We start from the raw sequence: 22,175 nt of genomic DNA, 5'->3' as shown, positions 1-22,175 counted from the left end.
TTCACGGAGGCCACCGCATAGCAGCAATGGATATGTGGGGCCTCCAGGCTTTGACAAGATGCTGGCGGAGCCTCCCCGCACCACAGAGGACCACCGCCGAACTTGATGCACCTGCTACACCAGCTTGTGATCATCGCCAAGCAGTGTCGGCGCGGGACCGCCGCAGAATCGCCCGACTCCTGGTGCCGATTTGTAAATATATTCCAACTATAAGACGCACCCCCATTTTCCCCAAAAACTTTTGGGAAAAAAGTGGGTCTTATAGTCCAAAAAATGCAGTAATAACAATAATAATAATTAAAATCAGAATAGTACTAATACATTTTATTCACAGTGTAAAATCAAAAGCAAACTGGATTCGTGTGGTAATGTGTGTGGGACAGAGCCTCGTGTGGTAATGTGTGGGGACGGAGCCTTGTGTGGTAATGTGTAGGGACAGAGCCTCGTGTGGTAATGTGTGGGGACAGAGCCTCGTGTGGCAATGTGTGGGTACGGAGCCTCATGTGGTAATGTGTGGGTACGGAGCCTCATGTGGTAATGTGGGGGGACGGAGCCTCGTGTGGTAATGTGTGGGGATGGAGCCTCATGTGGTAATATGGGGGGCGGGATTATGTGTTGTAATATGGTGGGGGGCGGAATTATGTGGTAATGTGGTGGGGGCGGGATTATGTGTGGTAATGTGGTGGGGGGGCGGGATTATGTGTGGTAATGTGGTGGGGGGCGGGATTATGTGTGGTAATGTGGTGGGGGGTGGGATTGTGTGTGGTAATGTGGGGGCGGGATTGTGTGTGGTAATGTGGTGGGGGCGGGATTGTGTGTGGTAATGTGGTGGGGGGCGGGATTGTGTGTGATGTGTTGGGGGGGCGAGATTGTGTGTGGTAATGTGGTGGGGGGCAGGATTGTGTGTGGGCAGGATTGTGTGTTAATGTGTTGGGGGGGGCGGGATTGTGCGTGGTAACGTGGGGGGGCGGGATTGTGCGTGGTGATGTGGGGGGGCGGAGCTACTGTGCAGGGGGCGGGTTTAGCGAGTAATCACGATGCCTCATATATATATATTCAGTAAGTTGCACACCTGCTGTACCAATTGTATTTGTCACTGACATCTGTATCTATCTGTTCTACATGTATTTACTTTATGTAATCCATCTTGTATCCTGTCTGCCCCTACAGTGATTTTATTTGTATATATACACACATATATACACACATTCTCTCTCTCTCTCTCTCTCTCTCTCTCTCTCTCTCTCTCTATATCTATCTATCTATATATATATATATATATATATATATATACATATATATATATATATATATACACATGCATAAATACATACATACATACATACATACATATGTGTCAATGACTTCTTTTTGTCTGTCAACTCTGTGTATATATCTATTCTAACCTAACCTGTCACTGCGATTTTACTGTACACGGCACATGAATTGCCGTCTTTTCTTCTATCTATCTATGTAATATATATACATATATATGTGTGTCACTGACATCTATATATATGTATTCTATGTGTATATATCTATTCTACCTGGTCAGTGTGATTTTACTGTACGCAGCAGATGAATTTTCGGCTTTTCAAAGGACACCGGTGCGTAAAAATCGGACAGCACTCACATGGTCCAAGTGCCGTGCGATTTATTTATTTTTTTTCCTCACATCCATAGGCTTGCATTGGCGAGTCTCGGACGATATACACGTACAATCACAGCATGCTGCGATTTTACACACATGTCACATACGGCTGAAAAAATAAATGGTGATGGGAGCTGCCCCATAGATTAACACTAGTCCGAGTGCTGTGCGATGCTTTTTCGCATAGCATTTGCCCGTATTCTACAGTAGTGTGAATCTGGCCTAATAAACCTGGTAAGAAATTGGCATACATACTCCACTGAGTTTTGATAAGGAAAAACGTGATACTGTCAGGCGACGTGAACATGTTGAGAATTTGGGGAGGTTTTTTTTGCCTCAGTGCACCCCTTCTGCATTTTCCACTCGCTCCTGGTTTTGGCTTGCGAATAGTGAGGTAAAAACTCACCAAATACGCAACATGTGCATGTGGCCTAATACTGAATCGCATACAAAGCTATATATGGATCGCCCAGGGTATTCTGCTTTTGGGTGAGAATTGCAGAAGTGGTGCATATGTTTCTATTATACTTTTCCTCTGATTGCTTCACTCCTGGTTTTGGCTTACAAATGCTGAGGTAAAAAAATCACCAAATACTCAACGTGTGGACGTGACATTAGAGCTTTTCAGCATTTGTCTCTTTAGCTGTTGTGGCTATGAACTGTACTTTTACAATGGTGTAAAGAGACAAATTGGCGACAACTTCCTCCTAGTAACTCTTGTAGAGATACAGGCTGGGAAATCTATGGCTATCATGGAATGCTAGAAATTGTAATTTCACCACAGTGAGAAATGCTGAGAATAATTTTCTATCTGCGAGGAACATTTGGGCAGGCAGGGTAATGCACAAACATTTGTAAACCTGCCTTTTGAGCTACACGTGGCTCTTTTCACTTAACCATTTGAGCTACCCCTTCATACACTTATGGTATCTGAATAAAGAAGTATTAATAGGTTTCTGAACTCTGATGTAATTGTTGCCATCTGGCACCTCTGGTGCATGTATCTCTGTGGAGAATGGAGGTCACCCATCCAGAGTGGAGTATGAATGGTAGTGTTCACGCATGCCCTTGTTCTCTAAAGATGTACGATGCCATTTACTATGGACATACCTTAAACGTCTATGGTGAAAATACCCTTTAATCTCTGTCCATCGTTTATGTACAGAAAAAAAAGCCCCATTAGGACACGGGTAGCAGGTTTTTCTGCAGCAAAAACCTAGAGTTGGCAGAAAAAATTAATATTGAAAATATGCTTTGATTATTCAAATCTGCAAAGAAAAAATAAGTAGCATGTGCATAAGATTTCAGAAATCTCATTCACTTTGGGGGTACTGTAAAACGATGTAAAAAAACTGCAAAAATGCAGCATGTGAACAAGCATTTAGGACTAAGCATCCAACTGACACACCAGTTTTAAAAAAAAAAGAAGAAAATCATCAGTATATCTCTGCCATAAGTTTCTTGTCATATTTCTTCCCTTCCAGCTAGCACAGAGCCACAAGTTTTGAAACTTCTGCTTTTGGCTTGCACAGTCCCTCAAGATTGATAAGATAATGCTCATTTACTGTAAAATCTTAAGGCAGAGATGGCCCGCTTCCAGTGAGGCGATACATAATCAAACGCTGCGAACAGTGTAATAGAGGCTATCGCTCTAATAGCCGTCACTGAAGCTTAATCCATCATCATTAATTGTGATAAAAGCACTTAGACAAAATGTTCAGATGCAACCACAATCTGAATATTAAAAGTTTGCAATCTGTATAATTGGTGAGCTCAGTTCTATCCTATGCCCTTTACTGAAGTTTGGATGGAACAGCTCTCGGCAGATGAAGGGGTTAAGCAGAATCCCTCTTGTAGACTGGCACAGAACGTTCTCTTAATTGCAGATGGGTTGCTGTGTATCCGTGTGACCTCTGTGCTGTGCGCTCCATGTGCGTGCAGCAAGAGTGGAGGGATGCACATTGTGAACACACCATTTGCTTTTGATTGTTGATCCCTGTGTAATACTTTTCTGTCTTTCACACCTTGAAACAAGGCTTTCTGCATAATGATGATAGTTGAGCTGTTACATGTTTAGAAAAGTGAAGATTGCATTTATTGCCATTCAGTAAATTGTGACACGGATACGTAGAACAGATGGGCACACTCGTACCCAGATACTAATCATTTTTTTTTCTGTTTTATCTATACCAATGATACCCAATAAATGTCAGTTAGCATTATATTAGCATTTTACACCAAATGCATGCCCCAGGCACATTTATCAGATAGCCTTTATGGTGCCTACTGTTCACTAACATACTTCACGCTGCTGCCAATTTCCGTTTTTTGTGTTTTCATTTTTTCCTCCCTTTCTTCCCAGAGCCATAACTTTTATTTTTCTGCCCACATAGACATATGAGGGCTTGTTTTTTGTAGGACAAGTTGTACTTTTGAATTTCATTTTAACTTATAGTGTAATAAAAAATGGGAAAAAAAATCCAAGGGGGGAGAAATTGTGAAAAAAAAAAAAAAAAATGCAATTCTGACATTGTATTTTTATTTTGGGAATTGTGTTTCTGTTGTACATTTTGTGGGAAAAATGATCTTGCTATATGATTCTCCTCATCAATACGGTTACGGTGATACCCAAAACATCCAGTTTTTTTTTTATTATGATTTTAGTGGTGAAAAAAAAATCTGAAGTTTGCCAAAAAAGCTTGTTTTTTTGTGTTATGTCGCCATTTCCCAAAACCCGTAACATTTTCATTTTCAGCTGATGGCTCTGTGCTACGGCTTATTTATTGCTGGGCTATACGAAATTTTTATTAACACCAATTTGGGTATATATCACATTTTGATCACTTCTTGCAGCATTTTTTGTGGATTTGCAAAAAAAACCAAAACCTAATTTTGGCGTTCTAGAATTTTTTTTCGTTTATGGGGTTTACCGAGTGGGTTAATACATTTTTTTTTTTTTTTTAGATTTTATTTTTCTTTTTTAAATATCTTTATTTTTAATGTGGAAAAGGGTGTGATTTTAAACTTTTTATAGTTTGTTTTTTTTTTTCTTAAACATTTTCTTAAAAAAAATAAAAAAATGTATACATATGTTTAACAGTACTCGTTGTCCTTTTAGGGGACTTGAAGCTGCAAATGTCTGATCACTTGTGCTATATACAGCAATGCCACAGCGTCTCCTTTGAAGGAGCTCCAATGACATTCAGGGGTGTCATCAGCTGTTATTTTTCACCCATTGGCAACCCATGAACAAATCACGGGCGCGCTGATGGGCGTAGAGAGTGATGCACACCCATGTCGGTGTGTGCTAAATGCAGCTGTCAGAGATGAAGAGCAGCATTTAACAGGTTGACAATCCACCTGTGAATGTTAGCACAGCCTTCACGCGCTGTACATGTCCACCGAATGTCATGAAGGGGTTAAAGAGGATCTGTCAGTAGGTTTTTTTTCCATTTAGTCTGAGAGCATAATGTTGAAGCTGAGAGCCTGATTCCAGTGATGTCACTTAGTGGGCTGTGTTTTGCTGTTTCAGTAAAATTAGTGTTTTAATTAGAAGGCGAGGACAGTTAAGCCAGACCTCTGGGACCGAGAGTGTGGACCCCACTGAAACGACATCGGCATGGCAGTTGAGGTATAGGTTTTTTATTTTATTGGGGCCAAACATTTAGTTCAAGAAGGGGTTGTGCTAGTAGTGGACAAACCCTTTAACTCCTTAACGACCGCTGATACGTCTTAACGGTGGCAGTTAAGGGTACTTATTCCTCAGTACCGCTTTTTAATGGTGCTGAGAAATAAGGTTATAGCGCCCCCCAATGTTGGAAATTCTCCGGGTTCTCGGCTACTGGGGGTAGCAGAGCCCCCAGAGATCACCTCTTGCATCCCCCGGTAATGTCCCCTGGCCCTCGGCATCTTCTTCCTGTAAGAAAATGGCAGATGCATGCACATTGCGCCCACCAAGATCTGCCGGCCGGCAACAATAGGAGATTTCGCCTATTGGTTCATTTTGGTCACTGTGATAGGGTCTATCACATTGACCAAAATAAAAAACAAAAGTAAATCATACCCCCTTTATCACCCCCTTAGTTAGGTAAAAATAATAGAATGAAAAATAAGTATTTATTTCCATTTTTCCATTAGGGTTAGGTTTGGGGTTATAGCTAGGGTTAGGGTTGGGGCTTCCTCCAATCCTCTCAAGATCTACTTCTCTACTCCCCTCTCATCTCCTCTTCCTACAATTACATACAAGATTTCTCCTGCGCATCCCCTTCTACTCTGGAACTCTGTACTCCAACATATCCAACACTCTCCTACCATGGAAACCTTCAAAAGGAACCTGAAGACCTACCTCTTCTGACAAGCCTACAACCTGCAGTAACCACTAAACCGCTGCACGACCAGCTCAACTCTCACCTACTGTATCCTCACCCATCCCTTGTACACTGTGAGCCCTCACAGGCAGGGTCCTCTCTCCTCCTGTACCAGTCATGACTACTATTGTTTAATATTACTGTACTTGTTTTTATTATGTATACCCCTTTTCATATGTAAAGCACCATGGAATAAATGGCGCTAATATAATAACTAATAATAATAGACTTGCAGTAAGTGAGGCCGCACCCATCTAGCCAAAAATGTGGCTGGGAGTTTGTATATCGCATACTTGCAGTCATTTGTCCGCACGCTTCCGTCACCGGAGAATCCTCACAGCATGCAGTGCACGTGATGTGAGGATTCACAAATCTGCAGACACATAGAGTGACTACAGACTTGTAGGTTTTAGATCAGACAACCCTTTTTAATGTCAATGGGCCAATTTGCATGTGAACTTTCACACAGACAGTTGTTCTTTGCTGAGAAAACTGCAGAATGCATTCGCTTGAACCGATTCTCAGTTGAGTGTTCTTAGCCACTGACGAGGTCCGGGAAATAAACGCACTCGCTACAACAATTGATTCATTTCTATTGTAAATCTTTAACACTGGTGAGACACATATAAGGTGGTTTTCCACAATTATAGCAAGAATCCAGAACCAAATTTAACAATAAAATCTCACAAACTAAACATTTTGTGGTACAGGTTATTCCATGCATGAAATGTTATTCCAATGATTTGATGTTATTAGAAGATAACTGTCACCAGGTAGGCGGCCAAGGATGTACAAGGACTGGCCCCCCAAACTGCTGGCACTGCTCTAGTCCTAATGTGAGTGTGCAGCAGCACGTCTGGTGGGATTGTGGAGTGGCCTTTCTGGAAGGCAATGCATTCAGTATTATCTAGCATTTGTAGATGCAACATTTCATTAACAGCCAAACAAACTTTGTTATTGTTAGATTTGGATTGATTTTTACTTTACACACAAAACAGTGATTAACTACTGCATAGCCATAAGAATGAAAATTGTTTATTGGAGAAAATCCGAAGTTTTGGCGATTGCTGAAATCATTAATAGAATTAATGTCACAGACATGGTTTGTGGAACCACTGTGCCACGGACCGTGGATAGCCTCGAGGGGCGTGATAAGCGAACACCTGACTGTTCACCTGAGCCTCTGATGATGAGGTTAGACTTGGCTCCTGATGAACGCCAGGTGCCACTCCAGGACAGACAAACGGATGTGCAGCAGCTGGACCCAGAGGACAGACTGGAGGGAGCAACTAGCAGAGTTTGATTTATAATGCAGCAGACAGAGTTCGCATCAGAGTGCAGGAGGCAGGATCTGCACCAGAGTACAGCAAGCAGGATCTGCATCAGAGTGCAGCAGGCAGTGTTTATATCCAAGTGCAGCAGGCAGGATCTGCATCGGAGTGCAGCAAGCAGGGTCTGCATCATAGTTCAACAGGCAGGATTTTCTTCGGAGTGCAGCAGGGACAGGTATGCAATCCTACACAAATAAGACTGCAAAACAGGAAGGTTGCTCAGGCAACTTCCCAGTTTGGAGGATGCAATCTATATATATATAATTACATCAGAAATAGCACATAGAAGCGAATAAAATAGCACATTTTTATTGAAATAAATATTAAAAACTATTTTTTTTAGAAATAAGTATGTAAATGGTATAGAGATGGGGATAAAACTATGCAAAAAGAACCACCAAAATAAGGTAATGAATTGCCATAATGTAGAAATGCAAGTAGAATTTTCAATAATTACTATAATAGGCAATATGTACAATATCCAGGGCTCATTATATTGAAGAAATGAAAATTAAGAGAGCCAAAAACAATGCTTCTCAAAAGGGTATATTATTTAAGCCCAAAGATCAGAAAGATTAGGTATACTGACAGAATGTCCTTCAAACTATGTGTCTGTAAGTGAATGGTTCACTACAGTGATAGGAGATGAAGTGTGAAAACCGCTTTTCAAAAAGTTTAGAAGTGTGAACCTTATTTATTAAGAGGGTTGCTAAAAAAAATACGACCAAGTGGCCCAGTAAGTATACAATAACTTCAATGGTGTAGCAGCCTAAGTTTTTCAAATGTGAAAGTTAAACGTTTGAGGAAAGACATGCTGAGACATTACCTTAAGGTGGTGGCGGCACCCCAACGCGCGTTTCGCGTGTAGCTTTGTCTAAGGAGAAGTGCGTGAGACCTGGATATGGTACATGTTGCCAATATTTTTAATATTTATTTAAATAAAAATTTATTTTAAGGCTTTTCGCTTCTATATGCTATTTCTGATGTCTTTATTGATTTTGGAAGCTTTGCCACTAATCTAGGCAGTATTTTGCTTTTTGATGTACTATATATATAATTGTCTAAGGGGTTCTTCCGTCTGTTTGTCTGTAACTTCCGTAATGGAAATCCCGGGTCGCTGATTGAATCAGCGATATTGGGGCGGGAGTTAAACACCGCTTCACTTTTTACCTCCGCGACGCTCTGGTCCCAAGAATGCATTGCGGCAATGACTCGAGATCACGTAGCGGTCTCGCGAGATGATGACGTAGCGGTCTCGCGAGACCGCTACATGATCACGGGTTAGTGCCGGAAGGCATTACTGGGAACGGAGCGTCGCAAGGAGCATCGGTAAAGGCCTGCGCTGGATCCGGGGGCCGCCGGAAGGTGAGTATATAACTATTTTTTATTTTAATTGTTTTTTTAACACAGATATGGTGCCCACACTGCTATATACTACGTGGGCTGTGCTATATACTATGTGGCCTGTGTGATGTACTACGTGGGCTGTGTTATATACTGCGTGGACTGTTATATACTGCGTGGCTGTGCAATATACTACGTGGGCTGTTATATACTGCGTGGCCTGTGTTATATACTACGTCGCTGTGCTGTATACTACTTGGGCTGTGTTATATACTACTTGGGCTGTGTTATATACTACTTGGGCTGTGTTATATACTACTTGGGCTGTGTTATATACTACGTTGGCTGTGCTATATACTACGTCGCTGTGCTATATACTATGTGGCTGTGTTATATACTACATCGCTGTGCAATATACGTGGGCTGTGCAATATACTACGTGGGCTGTTATACTACGTGGGCTGTGTTATATACTACGTCGCTGTGCTATATACTACGTGGGCTGTTATATACTACAGCTACTGGCTGGGGAGGAAATAGCAAGTGCACGCGCTGACCCTTTAAGAGGGCAGGAGTGCACGCGTGCATGCCCTAAGGACATGGCTAGAGGACCAGCTGGAAGCATGCAGAGCATGCTGAAGGGAAGAACTGACCGCAGCATGGGTGAGTGAAGGGACATGCCGGAGACCCTGCCTGTCACAGCAGGACTCCGGTGTGGTGCTAACAGTACCCCCCCCAATTTATGCTCCCTCCTCTTCAAGCCATCAAGGAATGTCCGGAGGAGAATCAGAGCGTGAATGTTCTCCTTCGGCTCCCAGGATCTCTCTTCGGGACCAAATCCCTTCCAGTCAACGAGGAAGAAGGTCTTGCCTCTCACACTCTTCATGGCCAAGATGTTCTCCACCTCAAAAACATCATCTGAAGCTGTTGGCATGGGCGTGGTACTAAGCTCCTTGAAGAAAGGACTCAGGATGACCGGCTTTAGTAGAGATATGTGGAAGGAATTTGGAATCTGGAGGCAGCTTCAATTTATAGGAGATCTCATTGATCCGCTTCAACACCTTGAAAGGCTCGATAAAATGAGGACCCAACTTGTAAGAAGGAACCTTCAGCTGGATGTACCTCGACGAGAGCCATACCTTGTCACCAGGGCGGAAGCATGTCTCTTTATATGGGTGGAGGACGCTTCTAAGGTGGCTTTGGTGTCCTCCCATAACTTCACAAAATCCTTGGAGAGGGTATGTGCCGCAGGGACATCAGAAGGAACAGTCACCGGGAGGGTAACCTCGGGTTGCCATCCGAACACAGTGTAGAATGGAGATTCTCCCGAGGCTACACCAATGTGATTGTTGAATGAGAACTCAGCCCAGGGAAGCAATTTCACCCAATCATTATGGTGGGCATTGACGAATTGTCGCAGGTAATTGCCCAGGACCTGGTTGACACGCTCCACTTGCCCATTTGACTGGGAGTGATAGGCCAATGAGAATTCCAAGGCGATATCCAGATGTTTACAGAGCGCTTGCCAGAATCTGGAAGTGAACTGCGAACCTCGATCGGACACAATGTGACGAGAAAATCCATGCAGGCGGAAAATATGTTTAATTAAGCTGTCAGCCAGTTCAAGAGTGGATGGAGAGCCGACAATGGGGTAAAGTGCGCCATTTTGGAGAAGCATTCCACGATACCGAGATGATGGTGCGATCCACGATACTGGCAAATCCATAATGAAGTCCATAGCCATATGGGTAATGGCAGGAGAGAACCAGCAGGAAGTCGTCTGGGGACGTTATTGCAGGCACAAATCGGACAGGCAGCCACGTAAGCATAGATTTCTCTCCTCATGGACGGCCACCAGTAGTGGCGAGAAATCAACTGTAGAGTCTTCCTTTGTCCTGCGTGACCAGCGACCAAGGACGAGTGACCCCAATACAAAATTCGCTCCTTCTCAGAGTCAGCCACAAGAGTCCTTCCTAGGGGAATTCGTGACAGACTGACTGGAGTGATAGTGACCATCTTGGATGGTTCAATGATAAATTGTGGATCCTCCTCTTGATCCTCGGGCAGAAAAGAGCGAGAGAGGGCATCGGCTCTGACATTCTTGTCACCGGACCTGAAATGTAAAAGAAAGTTTAAGCGGGCAAAAGATAAAGACCACCCAGCTTGACGTGGACTAATTCTCTGGGCGGACTGGAGATATGCCAGGTTCTTATAGTCTGTGTAGCTGACCACTGTATAGACTGCGCCCTCCAGCAGGTATCGCCACTCCTTCAGAGCCATCTTAATGGCGAGTAATGCTCGGTCCCTGATTATAGTAGTTGCGCTCAGGAGCGAAGAAGGCCTTAGAGAAGAAACCGCAGGACACGCTGCGATCCGAGGATGATTTCTGGGTGAGCACAGCTCCAGCCCCTAAAGAGGATGCATTCACCTCCAGGAATAACTGTTTCTTCAAAATACGGGCGATGCTGAACTGGAGCGGTGGAGAAAAACCGTTTGAAAGCGAAGGCCTCTTCAGCCTCGAAGGACCAGTTCTTCGGATTGGCTTCCTTTCGGGTCGTAGCAGAGATGGGAGCGGTCAGCGTGGAGAAGTGAGGAAGGAATTGCCGATAATAATTAGCAAAACTAAGGAATCGCTGAATTGGTTTGACTCCCACGGACAGCGGCCATTTAAGGGTGGAAGAGACTTTTTCTCAGGATCCATCCTGAGTCGGGTATCCGAGATAAGGTAACCCAAGAAGGGAAGAGAGGACTGTTTCTCATACTTGGCGTAGAGGCGATTCTCCCTCAGATGCTGAAGAACCTGCCGAACTGCTTGTCTGTGGGAGACTAGATCTTGGGAAAATACCAAAATATCGTCCAGATAAACAACAACGCAGGAATAAAGCAGGTCCTGGAAGATATTGACGACTTCTTGAAAAACTGCCGGTGCATTACAGAGACCGAAGGGCATCACTCGGTATTCATAATATCCGTCCCTGGTGTTGAAAGCCATTTTCCATTCGTCTCCCTGGCAAATGCGGATTAGATTGTAGGCGTCTCTTAAGTCTAATTTGGTGAAGATCCTGGCACCTCTTAATCGGTCAAACAACTCTGGAATCAGTGGGATAGGGTATTTATTTTTCACCGTGATCTGGTTGAGACTTCGATAATCTATACAGGGTCGGAGTGATCCATCCTTCTTCTTAACAAAGAAAAACTCAGCTCCAGCAGGAGAGGACGATTTCTGAATGAACCCCCTGGCTAAATTCTCTTGAATGTAGTCTGACATAGCTCGAGTCTCAGCTGGGGACAGGTGGTAAATTCAGCCTCTGGAGGGTGTAGATCCGGGAATCAAGTCGATAGGGCAGTCATACGGCTTGTGGGGCTGCAAAGTCTCAGCTTGTCTCTTGTCAAAAACATCATCAAAGGACCAATAGTCAGATGGCAAACCGGGCAGCGATGCTGGACAAGACGGGGGCCTTAGCCTGATGTACTAGAGCCAGACACTTCTCATGACAGAAATGTCCCCAGCGGAGCACCTCTCCAGTTCTCCAGTCCAACACAGGTTGGTGTTGCTGTAGCCATGGTAGGCCTAAGAGAAAGGCGTGAGACATGTGGGAAAGAACTTAGAAGGCATCCCTCTAAATATGAAGCATCCCAATACAGACCTCAAGCGGCTCACTAGCCAGAGAAACCATCTCCCGAAGAGTTCTCCCATCGACAGATATTATTGCCAGGGGTTCTTGAGTGGAATCCAATTACGCCGACTCAAAAACTGGGATTCACCAGCTGTCATGGCCACAGTAAGGGTCAGGGGTAGGGAGATGTCTTTTCCATCTAGGGAGGCCTCTCCTATCGACCCAAAATGCCGGAGCTTCTCCGGCTTTACCAGGCAGACTCGAATGGAGTGGCCCACAATACAGGCACTGGACTTTAGCACGTTGATCCCTCAGTCGCTGTCTATCAAGGGCAAGATGGTCGATCTGCATGAGTTCAGATGAGTCCTTGACAAGGAAGGGTGAAGGAACATGTGGCATTTGAAAAGACGGAGCCAGGCGCCCCGGTCCTCTTTCACGTGCCACCTCACAGGCACGCTCATGGAAGCGAAGTTCTATACGGATGGCTAGGGATACCTGGTCGTTGAAGGTAGTTGGTAAGTCTCGACCAGCTAGCTCATCCTTTGTTTCCAGAAAGGCCATTCCAGAAAGTTGCCACCAACGCTTCATTATTCCAACCAGATGCCAAAGTACGGAAGCGTACCGCATATTGTCCCATAAGAAATGCCACCTTTGTTCGATCTGACGGGAAGTGGTGAGGAAGGAGTTCAAAATGTAGCCGGCACTGATTGACTAACCCACGGCAGAGCTTCGGATTGAGGTCAAAACGTGGTGGAGCTGCGAGTCGGGGAACTGGATCTTGAACCAAGCAGACTGTCTGGGAAGTCTCAGGAGATGACATGGCTGCTTGAACATGCTGAAACTCTAGAGGGATGTTTAAGGTCTGCAACTTAGTGGTTAAGGACTGCAACTGTACGGACAGCTCTTCCTGTGCGTCTTTCTGTCGGCAAAGCTCCTGGTACATGGTCCGAACAGGCAGGATCCGGGGTCCAGTGGGATCCATGGCCTGAGCAAACTGTCACGGACGTGGTATGTGGAACCACTGTGCCACGGATCATTGAGAGCCTGGAGGGGCGTGACTAAGCGAACACCTGAGTGTCAACTAGAGCCTCTGATGGTGAGATTTGACCTGGATCCCGATTAACCCCAGGTGCCACTCCAGGACAGACAAACGGATGCACAGCAGCTGGACACAGAGGACAGACTGGAGGGAGCAGCTGGCAGAGTTTGATTTAGAATGCAGCCTGCAGAGTCCATACCAGAGTGCAGCAGGCAGTGATGGTATCAGGGTGCAGCAGGCAGGATCTGCATTGTAGTGCAGCAGGCAGGATCTGCATTGGAGTGCAGCAGGGACAGGTATGCAACCTTACACAACTTAGACTGCAAAACAGAAAGGTTGCTCAGGCACCTCCCCAATGGGGAGGCAGAAATATATATGGTACATAATGTCCCACAGCTATTGGCTGGGGAGGAAATAGCAAGTGCACGCGCTGACCCTCTAAACTGTCTTGTATGAACAATCCCTTTTATCTGGCATCCTATTTGCAATGCTACAGCAAGAATACTTGTGCAAATCAGTCTCCTGTTCACACAGATTAGACCATGAACAGTTCAAACAAGAGTGTCTGACTCCCAAGAGCTCACAATCTACTTTTTAGTTAGTCATTAGATAAGTATCAAGACACAAACTGAACTTAGGTCCTTCTTTAAAATGTTTCCTATACAACATGTGTCATTCCCTTTAATCCAGTTTACTGAGAATTGTATGTGTTTTGTATATCTACCTGATCAATGACGACTTTTTAATAGAATGTTCTATTCATGACTAATTAATGAATACACAGGAAAGCCATCTGTTGCAGTGTTAGACTTTACGATCTGTGCTGTAGTGGCGTTCTCCGGCCGTGTAATGTGGGTGCTGAGTTTCTTCTCCATCACACAGTATGGTAGACATACGCTGCTGGTGTCCTATTTTTTACTATCTTGTGGCTGTGGGGAATCTCATAAAACAAAATTACTTGTGATGAGCCTATGAGAGGTGCCAACCGAAATCTTGTGCAGCGAACTGTAAGCGATGTGCCTTCATGTCCTCCCAAGGGCCAGGCCTAATAGTTGTCGGAGGTTTGCCGCTACAGACTCTCTGCATGAAGAGCACTGCTATTTTTAATTGTCTGTGCAACTTTCCCCCCTTCTTGTCCCATGTTTGTCCTTTATGTGAACTGTTCATGTTTTATCGTAGTCCAATCAGTGCAGTACTCTAAGTGCCCGCAGCCCATTGCTCTCTCTCTTTCATGGGCCATTAGAAGTGGAATGGTAGTGAATGTTTTCAGCCTGAGAAACTGAATTTGTACAATGAACACTGGCAAAAATGTCTCGCACTTGAAACCCCCGGATTGCATTGGGTAGTCAGTACTTAACCTGGGATTGCTGTCCTGCGTAATGCTCCACCTCCACCAGGAGCATGTCATGAAATGTAGATACCTACACAGCGAACTGTATAGTATGCCCCTCTGGTGTTCAATGGGTTCAGTCTTGTAGTGCGAAGGTATGACAGTGGCACACCTGTCCGTGCTCCTTGGTTTTCGGTTTTGGTTAATTTAAATATTCCTGCATTTTGTTTTTGCAGCAGCAATGGAAATGAATGAAAGCTCGCGGTGGACTGAAGAGGAAATGGAAACCGCTAAGAAAGGTAAGAGTGCTTCTTTTGTGGTGGATGTAACTCTTTCCCTTTATCTTACTGAAGCTAGTGTGCTGCTTGTGTTTGCTGTATTTAGGAGTTAAATCAGAAGTTTGAGGCCTTGCTAATCACAAAGGGTCCTATATTACAACATGCTAATTTGTGTGTCACTTAGGCTACTTTCACACTAGCGTTAACTGCAATACGTCGCAAATGCGTCGTTTTTGCGAAACGCCGCATCCAGCAAAAGTTTTTGCTGGATACGTTGTTTCGTCATAGAGTAACATTAGCGACGCATTTGCGACGCATTTGCGACGCATTTCCAAACGGTGAATGCGTTTGGCGGCGTTTGGGCGTATGGTAGCGGTCCGTCGGGAGAAAAAAACGTTACATGTAACGTTTTTTGCTCCCGACGGTCCGCTTTTTCCGACCGCGCATGCGCAGTCGGAACTCCGCCCCCACCTCCCCGCACTTCCCCGCACATCACAATGGGGCAGCGGATGCGTGGGAAATATGCATCCGCTGCCCCCGTTGTGCGGCGGAGAACACACTAGCGTCGGGAACGTCGGCCCGACGCGCAGCGACGGGTTGTTCCCGACGCTAGTGTGAAAGTAGCCTTACTGGCTCAAGTTGTGTATATCTAAATCGTCCACGTCACGAACAGTATCATAAGTTACCTGTATGTCTAAAGCGTCCACGTCACAAACCATATCATAAGTTACATGTATGTCTAAAACGTCCACATCATGAACAGTATCATAAGTTACCTGTATGTCTAAAGCATCTGCATTGCTAACTGTTTCATAAGTTACATGTATGTCTAAAGCGTTTGCGTCACTTTCAGTGATGGAGAGGCTTTAGACATACAGTTAACTGAACTATTAGTGATGCAGATGCTTTAGACATACAAGTAACTTATGAGACTTAGTGACACAGAAGCATTCGACATCCCTGTCACTTATGAGACTGTTAGTGACGTGGACTCTTTAGACATAAAATGACTTAGTGTCACGGATGCTTCTGAAAAAAATAAATCAATGGTAAAACTGGAGAGACAAAAAACCACAACTATGGTCTCATCTGATAACCAAGCAGTATAAGATATTATAGGTATGCTCTCCTGACATGGGCTGTGACAGTAGCAACTCCTATAGAAGCATATGAAGGCTGCTGCAGGACCACCAATGGGATCCAATGTAATAAATTAGGAATATGGTGGTTCAGAGTCCGCACTGACCAATGTTCAAAGATACGATTACACAGGAACGTGAAGCATGAATGCGGTTTATTGTCAACGTGTTTCAAGGTTTCCAAACCTCTTCATCAGGACCAGACCACAATGATCGTTGATGTTCCTTCGTGTGTGATCTTATCTTTGATTCTTGGGCAGTGTGGACTCTGAACCATCATGTTCTTCATTCATTGCAGATACTTTAGACAAACAATCTCATAAGTCATCTGTATGTGTAAAACATCCACGTCACAAATGGTCTTTTAAGTCACCTGTATTCTAAAGCGTCCATGTCACGAACGGTCTCATAAGTCACCTGTATGTCTATAGTGTCCACACCACTAACCGACTCATAGCCATGAGACATTCTTCAGGTACATTTCACCACCTCGCACCTCTGAGAATTATGTAATTGGCTCATGAATTGATAGTAATTCCGATGTGAACGGAGCTTTTACCAAGTGTTATAGCTGGAGTTTTCCACTTTATCACTGCGACACAGCGGCTTTGTTCCGGTGATACTCAGAAACTGAAGGCTAGCGCTATCTTTTCAATACCGATTCCTTTCTTTCAATGCGAGAAGTGTTATTAGCAGATCAAGGTTGGATTGTGTGTTTTTTTCCGCTCACAATACAGCAGAACACAAAGCCATTCACTGGCAGTTTCAAGGTTGCTTTATGGCAGAAATGTGTTTGTGTACCCGGTTTTACAGAGGCAGCGCTCGTCTTCTGTGGATCTCTCTAAATAATGGATGACTCTACCAAATTTGTCTTGTCTGCATTGGTTTCAGGAAATCCATGCATGCCTTGAAACTGAATATTTCATGAGAATTTCAAATGTAACACCAAGCAGAGCTGAGTACTGTAACTGATCTTCCTCCCACGCTCGGAAAGTATGGAGCGCTTTTATGCTTTACCATATGTTGCGAACATTTGGTCAGGTGGCAAGGGTTAATGCTTCTTGGCCCTCAGGTGTCATCACTGATGGGTTCTGGATGATGATGTTAGCGACGGAGCTGGCAAGCAAGGCGGCATTGATTTCATAAGTCGTACACAGGCGGGGGTGTTGGAATTTGTGCATGGCCAGGTAATACTATGGCAGTACCTATTACCTGCAATATTTCTTTTTTTAGTTTTATCAGTTTGCCTCCTTTAATTGTTTTTTTTTTGTCATTATTTACTGCTTTCTGTGAATATAATATTTCCTTCCTTCTGTGATGTCTAGTCATAAGCTAATATCTGTCATCTTGTTGTTATGGGCTGTGACGTCCTGTAGGTATGTTGTCTGCGGTCTGCATGTACACATGCCTCAGTTATATCATACTGCGGTGATGGAATTGGTAAAGTGAGCATTTATCCTCATCATATTTACCAACAATTGCAATATTCCATATGTAGGTCAAGTCTTTTATAAAACCCGCTTATATAATATAATAATAATAAATATATATATATATATATATATATATATATATATATATATATATATATATATAAGCTTAGGCTATGTGCACACATTGCAGATTTGACTGTGGAATTTTCTGTGCAGATTCTGCATTTCTTGGCAGAAAACGCAGGTCAGAATCTGCTCCTTTTTTTGGTATGTGCACACGTTGCAGATTTTTGTGCGGATTTCGTCCTTTTTTTTACCCCTGCAGATTTCTATTATGTAATGGGTGCAGAAACGCAGCAGATTTTTCTGCACCATTAGCACAGCATTTTTTTTTGCCATGGATTTACATTGTACTGAAAATCACTTGCAGATCTGCAGCGTTTCTGAGCGCAAAAAAAGCTGCAGATCTGCAGGAAATCTGCAATGTATGCACATAGCCTTACAATTTCAATGTTTAAAGAAGACCTGTTACTTGTGATAAATATGTAAATTCCTTACCTGGTCTAAATGCTGCCGTTTCTCTGAATTTTATTTCTTTGTACCTGTCCATTAGAGCTCGTACGCACGACCATATTTTCGGACCGATTGTTATCTATGAAAGAAATGGCCAGCATGCGGACCAATGTTATTCAATGGGGGAGTGCAGAGGAGCTTTTTTTTTTCACTGACCGAATCTGCATATGAAAAAAAAAGTCACAGCCCACACTAATTTCTCTCAATTCATTTAAGTCTCTTAAAAAAAGCAAAACCTAAAAACCAGATGTCATACATAGACACAGTATAGCATAAGACTTTTACAGATACATTGCAATTCTGTAATATAGGAAACTGTAATGGTTAATAGCGGCTGTAAAAAAAAAAAAAACGAAAAAAAAAAAAAAAACTAACGACAAGTGAGAAATCGTATTACTTTTCTGGATGAAACTCTGGACGATTTCTTTATACTTTCCGACCCTTAAAGAGATATCGCACTGTCCTCCATTGTGCGCCCTATATGCAAGTCTAGTCTTGTTAGCTAAGGAGGCATGATCCTCCACTCTTCTGTAGGTGTCTTCTTGAAGACAACACCCTCTTGGCTAACAGAGTGCAAGTGGAAGGCTACGATAGCTCTAGATCAGATAGAGACAGAAAGGGAAAAACAACAATGCCAGATTCAGGGGGACAAGTTCATTTAGACCAGGTAAAAAGTGAGCGGTCTTTAAAAGTTTACCACAATGTAGCTAATACTTCGTTTACATTTCTTACGAACGAGCATGTCTTTTGTACTGGAGTGCGTAAATGCTGTATTGGCTAATTGAAAATGTAATTATTTTCTCTCCATAAACTGTGAAAATGCTGTACTCTAACTATTCCCCCAAATAGAATCATGTCTTCTGTTATGTGATGTTCTCGAGAGCAGATGACTAGTGATATGTGATGAGTAACACGGCACCTCCGAGAACACGGCAGTCTGCTGGAGGGATCATAGTATTGGCAAGCCGTCTCTTAGACAAACACCCTCAGAACACTCAGCGGAAAGTGCTGCTGGCATATAAAAGATCACAAACAATACTATTCTAGGTGGAGATCCATCCTGACCCCCTTGTCTATTAGGCTTTCATCTCATACCTGCATTTCTACAGTTTAAAGGGAGCCTGTCTGAGTCATGCTGCCAAAAACCACAGGCCGCATGAATTGGAGCCTGTCTTCACCTTTGCGGCAAGGTATGTATTTCTCCAAAACGCTCTGGCGTTTCAGAGAAAATGTAGAGTAGTTTGAAGAGCCAGTCATGGACTATCGGCAGAGGAGACTAGTGCTAAGCCTCCATCCGCAAGCTTCTCCCCACACCACCTGAGGTGATTGATAGAGCTCTCCTATGTGCGTCTATAGGGAGAGACATGTCAATCACCAGGAGTGGTGCTAGGAAAAAAGCAGGCTAGGTCTGGTGCCGGACTAGTCTCTCTGCCTATGGTCCCTGGCCGGCTCTTCAGACTTCAGTGTTACAGAGAAATCTGTCCCTGGCCAGGCCTTGATTCATGCGGCTTGTGATTTGGACTGCATGATTCAGCCGACAAGTTCTCTGTAATGACAGAGTGAGTAAGACTTAATACTCTGTGATTGCATTCATAAGGTGTAAACCTACTTGCAGTTATTGCTTACCATACTGACAAAGTCCTAGATGACACTCTTGGCATCCAACTGTTCTACATTCAGCATACAATAGTGTGAAAAAGTGTTTGCCCCTTCCTGATTTCTTTATTTTTTTTGCTTGTTTGTCACGCTTAAATGATCAGATCACCAAACAAATGTAATTATTAGACAAAGGTAACACAAGTAACACAAAATGAAGTTTTTAAATGAAGTTCTTTATTATTAAGGGGGGGGAATCCAAACCTACAGGAGCCTGTGTGAAACAGTGATTGCCCCCAAACCTAATTACTGGTTGGGCCACCCTAGCAGCAACAACTGCAATCAAGCGCTTGCGAACTGTACGTGGCGGGAGAGCGCATGCCAAACCCGTTCGTATTGTGAACACTGCATAAATCAGACTGGCTTTTTTAGAGCCACAGTCTACAGTAGCTACCTACACTCTTTAGGCAGTGTTGGAGCCAGTTCCGAAAGTTTGGATGCAGCAATGAAATGCTGCAGATCCCAGTCTGTACTGCAGCTGAGATTGTGGGCCTGACTTTACAGGGGTTGGCCACTACTTTAGATATCCCTTTTAACTAACTGCTATAACATAAGCTCATCTGTAAGTTTATTGCTTTCCCAAAACCTTCGGTAACCGGAGCTGCACCCTGGCTACATGATCTCGGGCTGAGAATCCTCTGACTCCCTGTGATGTCAGGAGTCAGGACCTGACTTCCTCGCTCTGGAATCTGACAAGACATCACATTCACGTGACTTTCATACTGCGGGGGAGGGGGCTCCATTCAGCTATTCCATACAGATTAATATACAATAGGTGCAACTTAGACCATGTTCCCACGTAGCATAAATACGGAGTTTGTGTGTACAAATAAGGCCTCTTTCACCCTTCCGTCTTTCAGCTCCCGTCACAATCCATCGTTTTTTGAGAAAAAAATTTGCAGCATTGCATTTTCTCATAGACTTGTATTAGCGACAGATTGTGATGGATGGCCATCCGTTTCAAATGTCTTTCACTGGATCCTGCATAAAAAAAACGGTCTGTCGGGCAGAGAAAACGTTCAGAGGAACGTTTTTTCTGCACGTCGGAAAATCTGTCAGCGACGCATCCTGCGCTGCTCGTCACTGTATTATTATCAACACTAATTATGTTGATATTAATATTGAGCTTAATTCATTTCAGCCTATTGGTTCGGCCCTCCACAACAGTCACGGTCTCTCTTGTGGTCCCTGGACAATTAATTGCCCACCCCTGGTATAATATGTGATCCCTCCCTTCTACTTCTATGGAAGTAGTAGTGTAACGTGTGATCCCGCTCTGTCTGCTTTTATGGGAGCAGTAATATATAGGATGGGAAGTAGTAGTATAGTAGATGGAGCAGGGCCACACATTACCCCACTGCTCCCATAGAAGAGGACGAAGTGGTGTCACCAGAAGCATACCTAGGGTTTTGGTTTTCGGGGGGTAGGGGCAAACTTCTGAGTGGGCCCCTAACCAGGTAACCCTGATTACACCTACGGTGGTGCACCCTAATAGTGAATGTAGGAGAACCTCAGCAGATGACGCTGTTACAAAAAATATGGAATGCTCCATATAGTATAATGCATTTCATAGTCCTGCATATAGTATAATTCACCCCCAAAAGTCCTCCATATAGTATAATGCACTCCTCATAGGCCTCCATATAGTATAATGCACTCCCCAAAGCCTCCATACAGTACAATGCATTCCCATAGGCCTCCATACAGTATAATGCACTCCCCACAGGTCTCCATATAATATAATGCACTCCCCATAGGCCTCCATATAGTATAATGCATTCCCAATAGGCCTCAAATATAGTATAAAGCACTCCCCATAGACCTCTCTATATTATAATGCAATCCCCATAGGCCTCCATATCTAATCCCTTCATGTATTACTCCATGCGTATTTAACACGTTATATACTCTATGTATCTAACCCCAGTTTATGATACAACAACCAGAATTAACTAACAGAATCAGTGCTGCCAGCTGGCCTTGGTGACACTTTACTTTTCATTATCACTGGCAGTCACCAACAAATTGGTTCCTCACTGTGATCCTAAACTTCATCCTTTCTTATCTTTTTACAAAAACCCAGAAAGGAAGGGGAGGGGTGACATCACACACAAGTGAGAAAATCCAGCCCACTTTTGCTGCTGTCGTAATGTGAACTAGTTGTAGGTTAGGTTTTCATGGCAAACTTCAGCAGCTGCTCCCCCTATTGTTCAAAAGTGGAAATACCAAACATTAAAATTATTTTTCATATTTTACTTCATTAAAGCAAATGATAATATTTAAATAAATAAATAATACCTTAATACATTTTTTCAATTGTTGAAACATTTTTTTTGAGGATGGCACATTCCCTTTAAATGTACGGAGGAAGGTGCTGTGGTCAGACGAGACCAAAATTTAAATTTTTCGCCAACAAG

At 43.6% G+C, this 22,175-nt stretch overlaps 1 protein-coding gene across 25 annotated transcripts in view; it reads left to right on the top strand.

Annotated features, from left to right (window-relative positions):
• The window catches only part of NCOR2 (nuclear receptor corepressor 2), a 511,202-nt gene that overhangs the window by 341,481 nt on the left and 147,546 nt on the right, over window positions 1-22,175 (top strand). For 23 of the 25 annotated variants that reach the window (XM_077293242.1, XM_077293235.1, XM_077293238.1 and 20 more), the window contains one exon: window positions 14,916-14,978. In XM_077293242.1, the coding sequence (XP_077149357.1) occupies window positions 14,916-14,978 (63 nt within the window). The remainder of the gene's footprint in view (window positions 1-14,915; window positions 14,979-22,175) is intronic. The other 2 variants (XM_077293237.1, XM_077293239.1) reach the window with 1 other exon arrangement.

This window comes from Ranitomeya variabilis, chromosome 1 (genome assembly GCF_051348905.1).
Source record: "Ranitomeya variabilis isolate aRanVar5 chromosome 1, aRanVar5.hap1, whole genome shotgun sequence".
Lineage (NCBI taxonomy): Eukaryota > Metazoa > Chordata > Amphibia > Anura > Dendrobatidae > Ranitomeya > Ranitomeya variabilis.
Note: the sequence above shows the minus strand (reverse complement) of the source record. Positions and strands in the feature narration are given on the sequence as shown.